This window comes from Colletotrichum scovillei (assembly GCF_011075155.1).
Source record: "Colletotrichum scovillei strain TJNH1 chromosome Unknown Contig00012, whole genome shotgun sequence".
Lineage (NCBI taxonomy): Eukaryota > Fungi > Ascomycota > Sordariomycetes > Glomerellales > Glomerellaceae > Colletotrichum > Colletotrichum scovillei.
In genome coordinates this window covers 1,041,717-1,054,680 of record NW_023336270.1, presented here as the reverse complement: position 1 = coordinate 1,054,680, position 12,964 = coordinate 1,041,717, and the positions used below count along the sequence as shown (strand labels likewise).

Sequence of the window (12,964 nt, the reverse complement as noted above, 5' to 3'; positions counted from 1 at the left end):
GCATTTGTGACTAGTGGTACGCTCGATTGCCACTCGGAGGCATTCATCTTTGCCTTTCAATCTCTGTCAAACACCAGCGCCGCTCAACACTACGATGTGAATAAGTTTCCACAGGGACTCTTGGTAACGGCAGACTTTGCTCGAACAATCATTCCAATGGGGAAAAGTTCAGGTTATGTCTCGGATCTGTTTCAGAGATCTGTGCAGTGGGTTCTGACGAGGGCTCGTGGTATCGACACTGCGATCATCATCAGCCCATTTGAGGCTCAAGAACTTCTGCCAGACATACGGAACTCCAGCTTTGTTTCGCTTCATCTTTACGCCCCGCGACCTAACCTCGGGTTCCGTTCTTTGGATGATCTGAATCTCTTCACCATCCCGCACCAAAGACTTCCTCAGAACCTCCCTCTTCGGCTTGTCACTGAGCTGAACCTGTTCTCGGGTCAACTTTATGTCAAGTCATTGGATCAGTACCGGGACCTACGGCGATTCCTCATGTTGGAATCGGATGACTCAAGGGTCGATTATGAAACTGAACTACCACAAGTAATCGATCGGGGGTACCTCGTGCAGTTCATCAAAGTCGTGTTGATGAAGATACGGAGAAACTGTGAGTCAATTGACAAGACTCATGTGGGCCGAGTATTGGAGCAGAGAACTTTGGATGCTTCGGATTTCGAGGACGGCAACTAGATTCAAAATTGTTTGTTTGGAATGATAGATAGTCTTTTCTATCAAATAGAGCATTTAAACCCTTGGTCTTTCACCAAGGTAGAAGGTCCAAGCTACTTCAACATTACTTTTCATCCACTCTATCAATCAAACCATGCGTATCCTGATATATAATCTGATGAATGTCCACCCAGAACAATCATGATGCTTATTACTTTATGAAAGAGAATCTCCTTTTTCATTCTTTGCTCGACCATCTCACTTGAGGGAACCCCTCCCCAGCTCTAAACTAGACTCGCTTTCCATCCTGATCGTATTCTTTTTCCACCCAAGAACCAAAGTCCAGCATCCCAGAGTTCTCTCGCTTCACAGCTGCAACGTCGACCCCAAAACCATCAGTGTAGAACCACCTGTACATGGCACCAAACTCGGGGATCATCCAATGCAGGAATTTGACCAGAAACTGGAACGTCTCTGGGATCTCCGTTCCCTTCCTAGACTTAAAAATGGCACTGGCAGCTTCTAGCGTGAGCTCGTCGCCAGCCAAAGGAATCTGCCTGCCGGCGAATTCTTGTGGATGAAGGAATGCCTTCGCAGCGGCTCGTCCTACATCCTTGACAGAAACCAGCTGGAGAGGCTTGTCCTTGACCGCGACGCGCCACGATGTAGCCATGATCTTGATGCCCATTCCCGGCTCCATGTTTTCCATAAATGCAACAGGTCGAAGAATGGTCCAATCCATCTTGCCGCGCGCTTTCTCAACTAGGTGATGTTCGATGCGATATTTGCTGACGAAGTGAGTTACACTAGGGACATAGTTGTCGTATGAGCCGTCTCCGCCTCGGTCGATGGAGCTATATGTGAAGAACTTGACATTGTTGGATAGAGCTGCATCGACTAGCGCCTTGCCTTGGGCTTCTTCGAGCTCTGCCGATGCTCCTTTGCCAATGGCCGTCTATTTGTTCATTAGCAACACGGAATAACTAGCAAAGATCGCTAGAGAAACTCACTTGTACACTGAACACGCCCCAAAGCTCGGTAGTAGAGGAGCTCAAGGCTGCTTTGGCGTCGGAAAAGATAGCGGGAACGTCGTTGAGATCGCCCTGAATGACAATGACCCCACGAGATGCTAAGCTTTTGGCTTTAGAAGAAGCAGTATTGCGAGTAACGGCTACGATTTTGTAGGTGCTCCCGGTTTCTGACTCTAGAAGTGCATCAATCACGGCGCCACCTTGTTTGCCGGTTGCACCAGTAACGAGGATCGCCCTAGTTGGCTGCGAATCACTAGACATGGTTGGAGAGATAATATGTGGGTTCTGCTTGTCGGACTTGGTATGGTACTTGCATGTATCGTCGGTATTTACAGTATTAGTAGTAGCGTATAATTTGATATTAGATGATGTTAGAGTTGTTGATGATTCTTCAAGGGAAATGGAGAAGCAGGAGACATCGTCATCCTTATATCTCCAAATCATCACGCACGAAAACCAAGTTTTACTTTCGGAATAGATCAAATGCATGCTCAAGCTCGCCTTTTCGCTTCTCGCGACAGCTCAATCGCCGGACTTCTAAATGATTGCTCATCAATCTTATCTCGTGGTGGTTGCAAACGAAAGGATGCTACCCCTGGCCTAGCGTAGTGAAGCGACAGGTCTCGCGTGCCGGGCAAACGGACAAAAGCGCGTTTCTGCAGGTTTCCTGTCAGCTTAGAAATCCGCACCCAATGCTGTTGTTCTATTGGCTAGAAACAACGTGAGGAGAATGACGCTGCCAGTCCAGGATGTTGTGGATTCGTCAGCTGCATGGGCTACATGAGTCTTACCGCATGCAGACCATGTAGCTGCGGACTAACCCGATCGCTCGAACGGGGTATCGGTCCAGTGTCAAAAGGGTAGCTTAAATCGACGTGCATACGGATATTTGTCCCAAGGTACATCGTTATGGGTGCAGCGGCTGAATATTAGCCACAAGAGCTTTTGCGTGCAACGACTTTACAAGAAGTAGATGAGCTAACTAACACAAATTAGAATGGACTCGGTTAAGATGATTGTGTCCTGTCCTCGCTTGAAGCGTTTTAGCAGCTGTACTTGTCATTTGCAAAATCAGTGAGATGATATGAAGTGTTAAATATGACTAAACAATCAGAAAAGCCCTCCAGAGGTCTCCGTCCCGAACAGGTTCACCCGCATCCCACCGGCCTTTGGAGCAGAGCACTCCGTCCCATTCACACAGACATTGAAGCCACAACAGTTGTCAACCAGACATACACCACCTCCGGCACAGGGAGACGTCGAGTTACACTGATCATACCCGACGCATCTTCCCGTCCGGAATCCAATACCCCCGCCCTCTAGAGTCTTACCGCAGAGGCAGTCAGAGTCAGGAATGGAGGCTTCAGGTGGGTAAAATCGTTCCCCATCTTGAACGATGCACGCGTTTGCATTCGGGCAGCATGCAAGTGCTGTCGGGTCTGTGACGTTACGCCTGTACTCTAAGCCTGTTGAAGGTAGTGCTGTGATGTTTGCGAGTGAGGTAGGTGCTATGGAGGTTCCGGCCGTGAAAGTGAGGTTCAAAGTCTCGGTTGAGATGAGGGAATGGCAGACTTCCGTTTTGATAGTCGTGACACCGTATCCCTCAACGATATCACCTAGACCCGATCCAGAGCCGGAAGTCGAGTTCTTGAACGTTGCGGCCGAGAAGTCGTAAAGGTTCATAAAGCTATCGATGACAGCCAGTATTCCCTTGCCGGCATCAGAGCCAAGTTGCAATCCAGCATCAATGAAGGGCTGGAGAAGTTCGTCAACGTTGACGACCCTGCCAAGGTGCTGGAAGAGCAGACTCCAAACCGAAGTGAGAGGTGGACAGCTCCCCACCAGAGATCCCTGCGTCAAATGATCCAGAGTCTGTTGAACCGACGTCTCACACTCCATGGAATCGCTCCCGCTTCCGGGGAATGCGCAATTTGCGACAAAGTCTCCCGCAGCACCAGGGAGGACAACGCATTGGGTGTCACCTAACGCGACTGATACCGGTAGATCAGCACGGGCAGGGTTTCCGCATTGGTCTTTGAGATGCAGAGTGATGTCAAATGCGTCTTGTGCCATCTCGGCCAACGTCCCTTTGAAAACGGGAAGACGGCGCGGATCTGTGCCGTTGACTGGGATATCGGTTGTGTTTGTACAAGTGGAATTCGTCAAGGTGTTGAGTTGCTGGAAGAAACCAGAGATGAAGACGTCTATTTTAGGTGAGCAGTTCGCTGAGGCAAAATGTAACCCTTCGCTGTCGATGGAGAGTACGTTGCCGGCTTTGTCAACGATTCCAAGTCTCGATGGGTCGGAGACGTCAACGAGAACTGGGTTGGTGGCATTATCTACCAGACGGAGGTAGTGGACGAAGTGCGTAGTCTCATTGAGGTAAAATGCGTCGATATATGGAGGAGTACGGTTGGTGACATTCAAGAGAGACTCGTGTAGCGATGCTGTAGGTGGAGGAAGGGCATAGCACGAAGTCGCATTCTGCGCCACAACCACCGAGATACCGGTGAAAGCTGAGTCGTAGCTTGAGGTTGAGGTCGCTGAGGTACTCGCCGGCGTAGATGAAGAACCACTGACAGTTGACAAGCCTCCTGCTGTCGGCATCGTTCCATTGAGGGTGCTCACGAACGTGGCGCCACCGGTGAGGCTGACGGCAGTCGATGTTACTAGACTCGGAGAGCCTGACGTCAGGGTGCCAAAGATGGTCGAACCGCCAATGACCGTCCAGGTAGAAGCTACACCATCAATAACGCTAGTAAAGACTGTTGGAGTAGGGGTCGCGACAGGAGACTTGGTCGTGCCGTTGGATGAACCGAAGATGGTTGAGCCTCCGATCACCGTCCAAGACGAGGCAATGCCCCCAATAACGCTCGTGATGACAGTTGCGCCGGGTGGTAGTTCGCCCGAAGCAGAGGGTGGGCTTGGAATTGGACTGATGGTAGAGCCACCGATTACCGTCCATGAAGAAGCAACTCCCCCAATGACGCTGGTAACAACGCTCGCACCAGGTGGCAGATCAGATGGAGCAGACGTTGCGCTTGGCACTGAACTGACTGTTGAGCCTCCAATGACCGTCCATGAAGAGGCGATACCTCCGATGATGCTGGTGATAACGACAGCGCCTCCAGTTGTGGATGGTGTAGGAGTAGTGCCGGTGGCATTTGTTGGGTTCACGATAGTCGAGCCTCCAATAACAACCCAGGTTGACCCGACCCCTCCTATCACACTCGTGATCACCGTGGCATACCCAGATACCGTGGGAGTCGGTGATGTGCCACTGGGGTTTGCGGAGATGGTAGAACCTCCGATTACAGTCCACGATGAAGCAACGCCATCAATGATGCTGGTGATGACAGACGCGATAGCACTTGGGGTCGGCGAGCCAACTATCGTTGAGCCCCCGATGACAGTCCAAGTTGAGCCAACACCACCAATCACGCTTGTGATGACGCTAAATGCGTCAGTCTCTGTGGCAGATGGAGTCAGGGTAGGCGTTGGAACTGCGCTCCTATTTGACGGAGATCCAACAGTTGAGCCTCCAATCACCGTCCAGGTAGAAGCAACCCCTCCAATGACGCTCGTAATGATGCTAACCTCAGCAGTCTGAGAGAGGCTTGGCGTGGACGTGGTCGAGGTCGAGTTGGGAGAACCGACAAGAGTTGAGCCACCTATCACGGTCCAAGTCGAGGCCTCCCCATTGATGATGCTAGTAAAAACACTAAAAGCACCCGAAGTAGTTTCTGATGGAGTCGGAGGTTGAGTCAGTGTGCTGCTGTTGGCGAAAGGACCGCCGCTGGTGCTTCTGCCGAGAGTGACGACCCAGGTTGAGGCCATGCCGCCAATGGCACTTGTAATTGTGGTGACTGCGGGTGGCAATATCGGCGTTGCTACTGTCGGTTGTTGGCTAGAGACACCAACCATGCTGGAAGACAACCAAGATAGACTCCAAGAAGAGGCTCCATCAGGCAACGTGTTGGTGAGGCTGCTGATCGAAGACGATTCAGGAGCTCCAGTGATGGTCGTCGTAACCCCATTAATGACCGAAGTGATTCTCACCATAGACCTTGTGGGACTCGGCTCAGACTCGCCTCCAGAAATAGTCTTGACTGTCGTGTAGTTCCCGTTGATAATCGTAGTCACTCTTGGCACTGCTGCCGTCGATTCAACCGTCGTCCCAGGTCCCGTGGGCAAACCAACGGTAGAGTCTCCGATCAACGTCACCGTCGACACGATCCCCGGCGCACTCCCGCTAGCTTCACCAGTAATAGTCTTCGTCGTAGGAAGCGGGGCAGGCCGGCCACCGCTGTCGCCATCGCTGACGGACGATAGACTCTGCGCGCTGCTTGTGTTTGGAATTCCTGAGTTGTAGATATAGATTGTGCTGACTTGCGTCTCCGTGACTTGGACTGTAGCGGTCACCTCGCCCCAGCCGCATGTTGGAGCTGTCTCGGATGGAATGGCTGGGCCGGGGAAGGAATACGAGTAGCCTCCGTCGAAAGTTGCATGCGCGGTTGGGATGCTTTGGGTCTTCGAAACGACCGTGGCTGAAGCGGCGTCAGTTGCTCCAGGGTCATCGATCCCAGCAGAGGAATCGGCTACCGGCGTTGCCGTCGCATTTGCATGGCAAGGCGCCCGAGGCGTCTCTTCAAGAGCTAGAAGACAGGAACACTGGAGCTTTATTAGTACTTCATCCTTCACAACTACTGATTTCTCATTTGGGTTGATAGCAACTTACTGCCGATGTCACGGAGAGGGCAGGATAACTCGTCGGAATAGGATCCGGTAGACTGAGCGTGGCAGTGGCGTCACCAGAGTCCAGGAGCATGGAGCAGTACATCGTTCCGTTATGCCGCTCCATGGCACGGAGGAGGTTATCGCCGTGGCACCCATCTGCCACAACCAATGCTGCGCTCCCTGCGAGAAGAATGAGAGATGATGCAAACATGATAACGAATGATCTTGGGCTTCAAGCCGAAGAAGCAGAAAGGGAGGCAAGAGCGGTCAAATTGGAAACGAAAAGAGAGAGTAATTGAGCGAGTGTCGAGGGCGGAGGCTGTCGAGCTTCGCCGGCCTCTGATCCCGTTGAGGTTTTCTCGTCGCCCTTAGGCTTCAGTGCCTCAACTCTCCCGAGACCTTTATACAGGATGTAATGAGCTCAGCTCACGATACCTTCACGTATCGCAAGTTGATGCTCCTATGCCGCTATTCCGAGAGTAGACCACAATGCCGAGACAAACGCTAGCATTGGACTACTCATCCCCTGGGCCCCGGTCCAGGGCCTCGGTGAGAGATGAGGACACAGCAATCGCATGACCACGAAGCAATATGGCTGTGATGCCATCGCTTCCAGATATCGGCCACCAAAGCATTACAGTACCACTGACTAGGTACCGTCCGACACCGGGCCCAGCTCCTCCGCGGTACACCAGTCACTTCGTGCTGCTCAGCTGTATGCGCGTCCGAGACCAACGTGGTACGCCGTCAAGATCATGCAGGTACCAAACTGACAGCGCCGAGCTGCACTACGGCTCGTATTCAGACACGGTATTCTACCACGTTTGTGTCTTCGATAGACTTCGATTCGTGCGCACGAGGTCCAATTAAAGCGCTCATTGGATCGGACTGATAGACAACTGTCGTTTCAGCCATCCTCACCATGAAGCCCACAGTCCCATCTCGTGAGAGTTCAAGAAACACTCTCGGCATGAGTGCCGTTCGCCAAGCGAATATTGCTGATTCACATCTCTCTATCAAGCGGAAATTCGACCAAAACCTTGTGTCATCTCCCAGAATGAGACAGAGAAGGGTACATGAGGGGGACAAGATCACGCACTTGAGGTTCAACAAGACCAACCCAAGAAGCGAAAGGCGACACAAACTAGAGGTAGCGGGGTTCACTCACAGCAATCACAAGCCGGCGAGAAAGATGAGAACTCGCTCAAGTCAGACAGGATGCGTAGAACAAAGCCAAAAAAGCCTCCAATTTTCTTTTCAATCATTACATCCATGATGCGCCTCCCCTCGTACAGTCATTATACCGATGACACACAAAGAACCGACCCATGGCCACCCCAAGGGGCCAACAATATTAACAGGCATGATCAAGTCAAAACGCGCGCAAAATAGCAATGAACCCATCATTCGTAAGACTCTCCCCTTCTCTCACTTCCCATATGCCATCATCGCGCCATCGTCGTCTGTTGCGTTGCTTGCTGGACCTGGGCTTGACCCTGGCCCTGCACGCGCGTCCGCACGATGTAGTCTTGGTTCTCGATCGTCACGCTCTTCGTCATGTGGTTCACCTTGTAGACACCAACGAGACGGGCAGCCAGCTCGAACATGTTGTTTCGGAGCGAAATGACAATGAACTGGGCGTTCTTCGTACGCTCCTTGATGTAGTTGGCAACAATTGAGACCTGGAAATGACAATGTTAGCAAGGTTGAGTCGCGACAGGAACCAATAGCGAGGGTATGAACTTACGTTTCTGAAATCCAAGGCGGCATCAATCTCGTCCATGACGTACAGAGGCGTCGGCTTGTAGTGGTGCAGAGCAAAGACAAGCGCCAAACTGCTGAGCGTCTTTTCACCACCAGACAAGTTGCTGATGTTCTTCCATGACTTCTTCGGGGGCATGACACTGAAGAGAATACCTTCGCTGAAGGGGTCCAGGGAGTCAACCAACTCAAGCTCGGCGTTACCACCCATCGTAATCATTTGGTACATCTCCTTGAGGCGGAGAGAGATGGTGCTGAATCCCTCCATGAAGCCCTCCAGACGCAGGCGACGGAGTTCGTCGCAGCGCTTCTTGGCGGCATCGCGTTGGTCGACGGCGGTCTGAAGGTCGGATGAGCGAGCGGCGTGCTCCTCAACACGGCGGCGATATTCGGCGAGGACACCAAGATCGACGTTCACGTTTTGTGTCTTCTCCTCGAGAGCGGCGATTTCTCCCTTGAGTTTCTCCTTGCTCATGTCCGCAAGCTCATCAGGAGTGTAGACGGGCAGCTCGAGTGCTTGACTGCTTGGCTGAGATGGCAGCTGAGACTCGTCAGACTCTGCCTCCTCGTCCTCATCCTCGGCTTCGGCGGATGGCTGGGAGTCGTCGCCAGTAACGGCGTCCTCGGTCACTGTCTTGTCACCATCGGCTTCTGCATCATCCTCTCCCTCGGCAGCTGCCGGTGCAGGGGTGGTCTTGGGAACAGGGTTGGAGGTTCCTGTCAGGTCGTCCACGTTCTGGAGCACCAGCTTGGACAGCTTGTCATTCCAGTACATGAGCCTCTTCTGGTTCTCAGTCAGGACCTTTTGGTTCTCCTCAAGCTTGTTGCGCATCTCGATCTCGCTGGCCCGAGTAGCGTTCAACTCGGCGGTCTTCTCATCGAGCTCGGCCTTGAGGGATGTCAGCTCTTGTTTCTTAGCTGCCAAACCCTCCTCGGCCTCGTCGACTTGGCCTCGAAGAGACTCGGCCTTCTCGCCTTGGTTTTCGATCTCATGCTCGAGCTTCTCAAGGTCGCGAATAGCCACTTCAATGTCCTTGGTGGCCTTGGCGTGGTCTCTCTCAAGCTTCGTCTTTTGCTTCTCGGCCTTGACCTTGCGAACTTCCGCGTTGGATGTCTCCTCGTTTTGAGAGACAATCTCCTCCTTCAAAGAGTCGACGTTGGCTTTTTGCAGGCGAAGCTTCTCACCACCAACCTGCATGATCTTGTCTTGCAAAGCCTTGATCTCTTCCTCAACTCCAGACGTCTCGTCGTGGAGCTTCTCAACCTCCTTGTTGAGCTTAGCAATCTCCTTGCGAAGAGCCGCAATGCGGTTGTTATCCGAGGCGGAGGGTTGGTGCTCCTTGCTCAACTCCTTGATACGACGATGGGCATCGGCCAAGTTCCTAGCCGCACTGTCGATCTCAAGAGTGATCTTCTGCATCTTGGTGTCGAGCATAGGGATCTGATCGTTGAGTTCACGGACTCTTGTCTCAAGCTCGCGCTGCTGCTCCTGGAAGTCTTGAAACTTCTCCTCGAGAACATCGCGATCTTCCTCCAGCTTCGAGACCTGTTCCTTGGAAGTCTCGGCAACGAGCTTGGAAGACATCAGACCTCGCTTGACAGTTGTACCACCACCAGACATGGTACCAGACTTGTCAATCAGTTCGCCGGCCAAGGTAACCACGCGCCATCTCCTGGCGCCGTAAGCGATTCTATTGGCCTGGGCCAGGTCGTTGGCCACGAGAGTATCTTGAAGGGCGTGGTAGAATGCTGGGCGGAACCTCTCCTCCTTGGGGTTGACCAGGTCAAAGAGGCGAGGCGCATTTTCGGGGGTTTGGATGGCGTTCATGTCTCGAACTCTCAGCTTGTCCAAACACATGAAGTTACCACGACCCAAGTTGGTCTTGCGAAGGTACTCAATGCATTGCTGGCCAGCTTCGACGGTGTCGGTGACGAAGTTGTCGAGGGCACCGCAGGCCGTAGAAATGGCCACATCGTACTTTTGGTCAATTGCGCCGAGGTTGCCGAGTCTTCCGTGGAACCCGTCGATACGACCGGACTCGCGCATACGCATCAGAGCGGTGAGAACGTTGCCCTGAGTCTGCGTCTTAGACAAACTTGAGCGAGCCTCGTCCGCCTTCTGTCTGGCGTTAGACACCTTTGCGCGAATCTTGGGTTCGTGGGCATTGAATCGCGTCAACTCGTGCTCAGCCTCCTTTCTCTCTTCCTCCAGCTTCGCCTTCTCGGCCTGGCACTCCTTGAGCTCCTCAGTCTTGGCAGCGCGAGCGTCCTCAATAGCAGCAATCTTTGCTTCCGTTTCAGAAATGGCCACAGCACCAGCGTTGGCCTTCTCCTCGAGGATGTTCATCTCGCTCTCTGCAACAGCGATGGCTGATTGCTTCTGGTTAATCTTCTCCTTCCAGGGCTCCAGTGACTTTTGCTTGACAGCAATCTGGTCGGAGAACTTTTGAGTCTTGCCCTTGAGGCCCTCACGAATAGTCGCAAGCTCCGCCTCCTCTTCTTGCACTCTGATTTCGAGCGATGCGATTTCTTGGGCGCGGGTCTCGATCTCCTCCGCGCATTGGGCGATGGTCTCGTCTGCTTCGGTAGCGGACTTTTCGGCGTTGGCGATGGTCTTGTCCAGCTTCTTCTGCTTGTCGTTGAGGAACTTCTTCTTCTCGTCAAACTTGACGCGCTCTTGCTCAAACTTGGCCATCTCCTTAACAAGAGCCTCGGTTTCTTTCGCTTGTGCCTCAAACTCCTTACTTCCACGAGAGTATGACTTTTGGAGCTCCTTGATGACCTTTTCGCCACCATGATGCTTCTCCAACTCATCGTCGAGCTGCGCCTGCATTTGACTAATTGCTTCCTCAGTAACAGCAACGTTGTCGTTGCACTCGCCAATGTAGAGTTGGTACAGCGCAGACTTCTTTGTTGTGAGCTCGTTCTCGTCGCGGATGTATGCAATAGCCTTGTTCTTCTTGTCTTCGAGGCCGTTCTTCTCCTTCTCAACGTGTTGAACACGGCCACTCTTCTCCATGCAGATTTCGTTGAGGGTCTCGACCTCGGTGGCGGATTCCTCGATAGGCGTCTTGTACTTCGAAGTGCCGATGATATCCTCCAGGTATTCGAGAAGACCGTCGTCATGTTCGTTGGCAGCCTTCGGCTTCATCTGGGCGATGGATTCGACCTCACCCTGAAGGATAAGGAAACGCTTGTGGTCAAGATCGATGCCACGGTCGCGGAGAAGGGTCGTAACAGTGGTGAAGTTGGAGGCTTTGCCGTTGATGTAGTATGTGCTGGAGTTGTTCTTGAAGGCTTTGCGGGAGATGATGAGATCGGAATCGGGAATGACTTCATGTCCACCGCCGGGCTATGTATAGTTAGCAACTGTTTGCACGCATCGTTTGACGAGACTAACCTGATCCATGACTTCTCTGAAGTGCACAGAGACCTCGCAATGATCCAAATTCGGGTGCTGGGCTGAGTTGTGAATCAAGGCAGAAAGCTTGCCCTGACGCATCTTGCTTGCACGGAAGCCAAAGACGAACAGGAGGGAGTCAATAACGTTGGACTTTCCAGAACCGTTGGGGCCAACAACGGAGGAGAATGATCCGTGGAAAGGACCGACTTCCTGCCGACCAGCATAACTCTTGAAGTTGGTAAGAATCAGGTAGGAGATAACCAGGCGAGGCTTGGGAGTTGTGTCCTCGACCACTGGCACAGTCAGAGTGCGCGACTTCAAGACAATGTCCATCGGCTTCTCCATGACGGTGTCCATCGCGCGGACAGGCTTGAATGTGGCCTGGGTCTCATCTGCAACAGGTCTCTGCTCGTTGACTGAAGAAGCTGTGATATCGGCGAGAGGCTCTGCATGGACCCGCGAGGGCTCGGGAGTAGCGGATGGCTTGCGTATGGATGCTGGTGTCGCAGACTTGGTGGAAGCTCTAGGCGCAGCGCTCATCCTGGGCTTTCTGGGAGACGGCTTTCGGGCTGAGGATGGCGGCTCCTTCTTGCTAATAGTCTGGTCGGGGTCGAAGATTTCGCTGGGCTCTATTGAGGGAGCGATGTCATGCGCCGAGGGGTCTTCAGCAATGGATGTCTCGTCCGCCACAGACGGTTCCTCCACTGCTGAAGGCGCCTCTGCGATGGACGTTACATCTGCGACCGAAGCGTCCTCCTCAAGCTTCGTGGGCTCCTCGATCGCGGTAGTATCGGCATTCTTCTTAGGTCTGCCGCGGCGGCGAGGTGCTGTCGGAGCAGGCGTAGATGAGGGGGCAGCGCTCTTGCGGGCGCGTGTTGGTCGGCGCACTGGGCTTTTTGATGGCTCGGGGGCGAACTCTTCCTCACTCTCTTCCTCTCTCTTCACGGTGGTATTGGCGATCTCATCGTCGTCGGATGAGTCGACGATGGCCTGGCGGCGCGTCGCACGGCGCGGGCGGGCCGACATTATGCTTGTGGTAAGGTTGTAGGTTAGTGTGTGTGAAGCGAATGAACGCAAAGACAAAAGTGCGTGGGGTATCTCAATCAAGGTGACAAGAAGCCAAGCAAGAATGAAAAAGAAAACGCAGCAGGCGCAAAGTGGTGCCGCGGTAATAGAATTTGGTGATGTCGGATGCGAAAAGGGAAAAGGGAAAACGCAATTGTGTTGTTTGCTCCCACACTTTCCCCCACTTTGATTTGTTTGAATCGCTCACCGATTAGGCCGATTGTAAACAAACAGCCCACACCGCCCGCCCCCACCCGCCACAAGGCTGCGGAGACACGTCAAGTCGCGACTGTGG

At 52.9% G+C, this 12,964-nt stretch overlaps 4 protein-coding genes across 4 annotated transcripts; 1 reads left to right on the top strand and 3 right to left on the bottom strand.

The window, feature by feature from the left end:
- Positions 1 to 156: 156 nt before the first annotated feature.
- Positions 157 to 693, top strand: HER10_EVM0008295 (uncharacterized protein; the record flags this gene model as incomplete). The annotated part of the gene is made up of 1 exon (XM_035477822.1): positions 157 to 693. The coding sequence occupies one exon, from the start codon at positions 157 to 159 to the stop codon at positions 691 to 693; it is 537 nt and encodes a 178-aa protein (XP_035326258.1).
- A 112-nt stretch (positions 694 to 805) lies between these two features.
- Positions 806 to 2,086, bottom strand: HER10_EVM0007415 (uncharacterized protein). Its single transcript, XM_035476972.1, has 2 exons — positions 1,683 to 2,086; positions 806 to 1,627 (listed from the first exon to the last, which is right to left on the bottom strand). Exons 1-2 carry the CDS (start codon positions 1,962 to 1,964, stop codon positions 962 to 964), a joined length of 948 nt encoding a protein of 315 aa, XP_035326230.1. The 5' UTR covers positions 1,965 to 2,086; the 3' UTR covers positions 806 to 961.
- Positions 2,087 to 2,813: 727 nt separating this feature from the next.
- HER10_EVM0011443 (uncharacterized protein) lies at positions 2,814 to 6,651 on the bottom strand (the record flags this gene model as incomplete). The annotated part of the gene is made up of 2 exons (XM_035480876.1): positions 2,814 to 6,374; positions 6,442 to 6,651. The coding sequence occupies 2 exons, from the start codon at positions 6,649 to 6,651 to the stop codon at positions 2,814 to 2,816; spliced, it is 3,771 nt and encodes a 1,256-aa protein (XP_035326349.1).
- Positions 6,652 to 7,840: 1,189 nt separating this feature from the next.
- On the bottom strand, positions 7,841 to 12,777 carry HER10_EVM0001957 (RecF/RecN/SMC N terminal domain-containing protein). The gene is made up of 3 exons (XM_035471689.1): positions 11,602 to 12,777; positions 8,188 to 11,553; positions 7,841 to 8,122 (listed from the first exon to the last, which is right to left on the bottom strand). The coding sequence occupies exons 1-3, from the start codon at positions 12,628 to 12,630 to the stop codon at positions 7,886 to 7,888; spliced, it is 4,632 nt and encodes a 1,543-aa protein (XP_035326072.1). The 5' UTR covers positions 12,631 to 12,777; the 3' UTR covers positions 7,841 to 7,885.
- Positions 12,778 to 12,964: the final 187 nt, after the last annotated feature.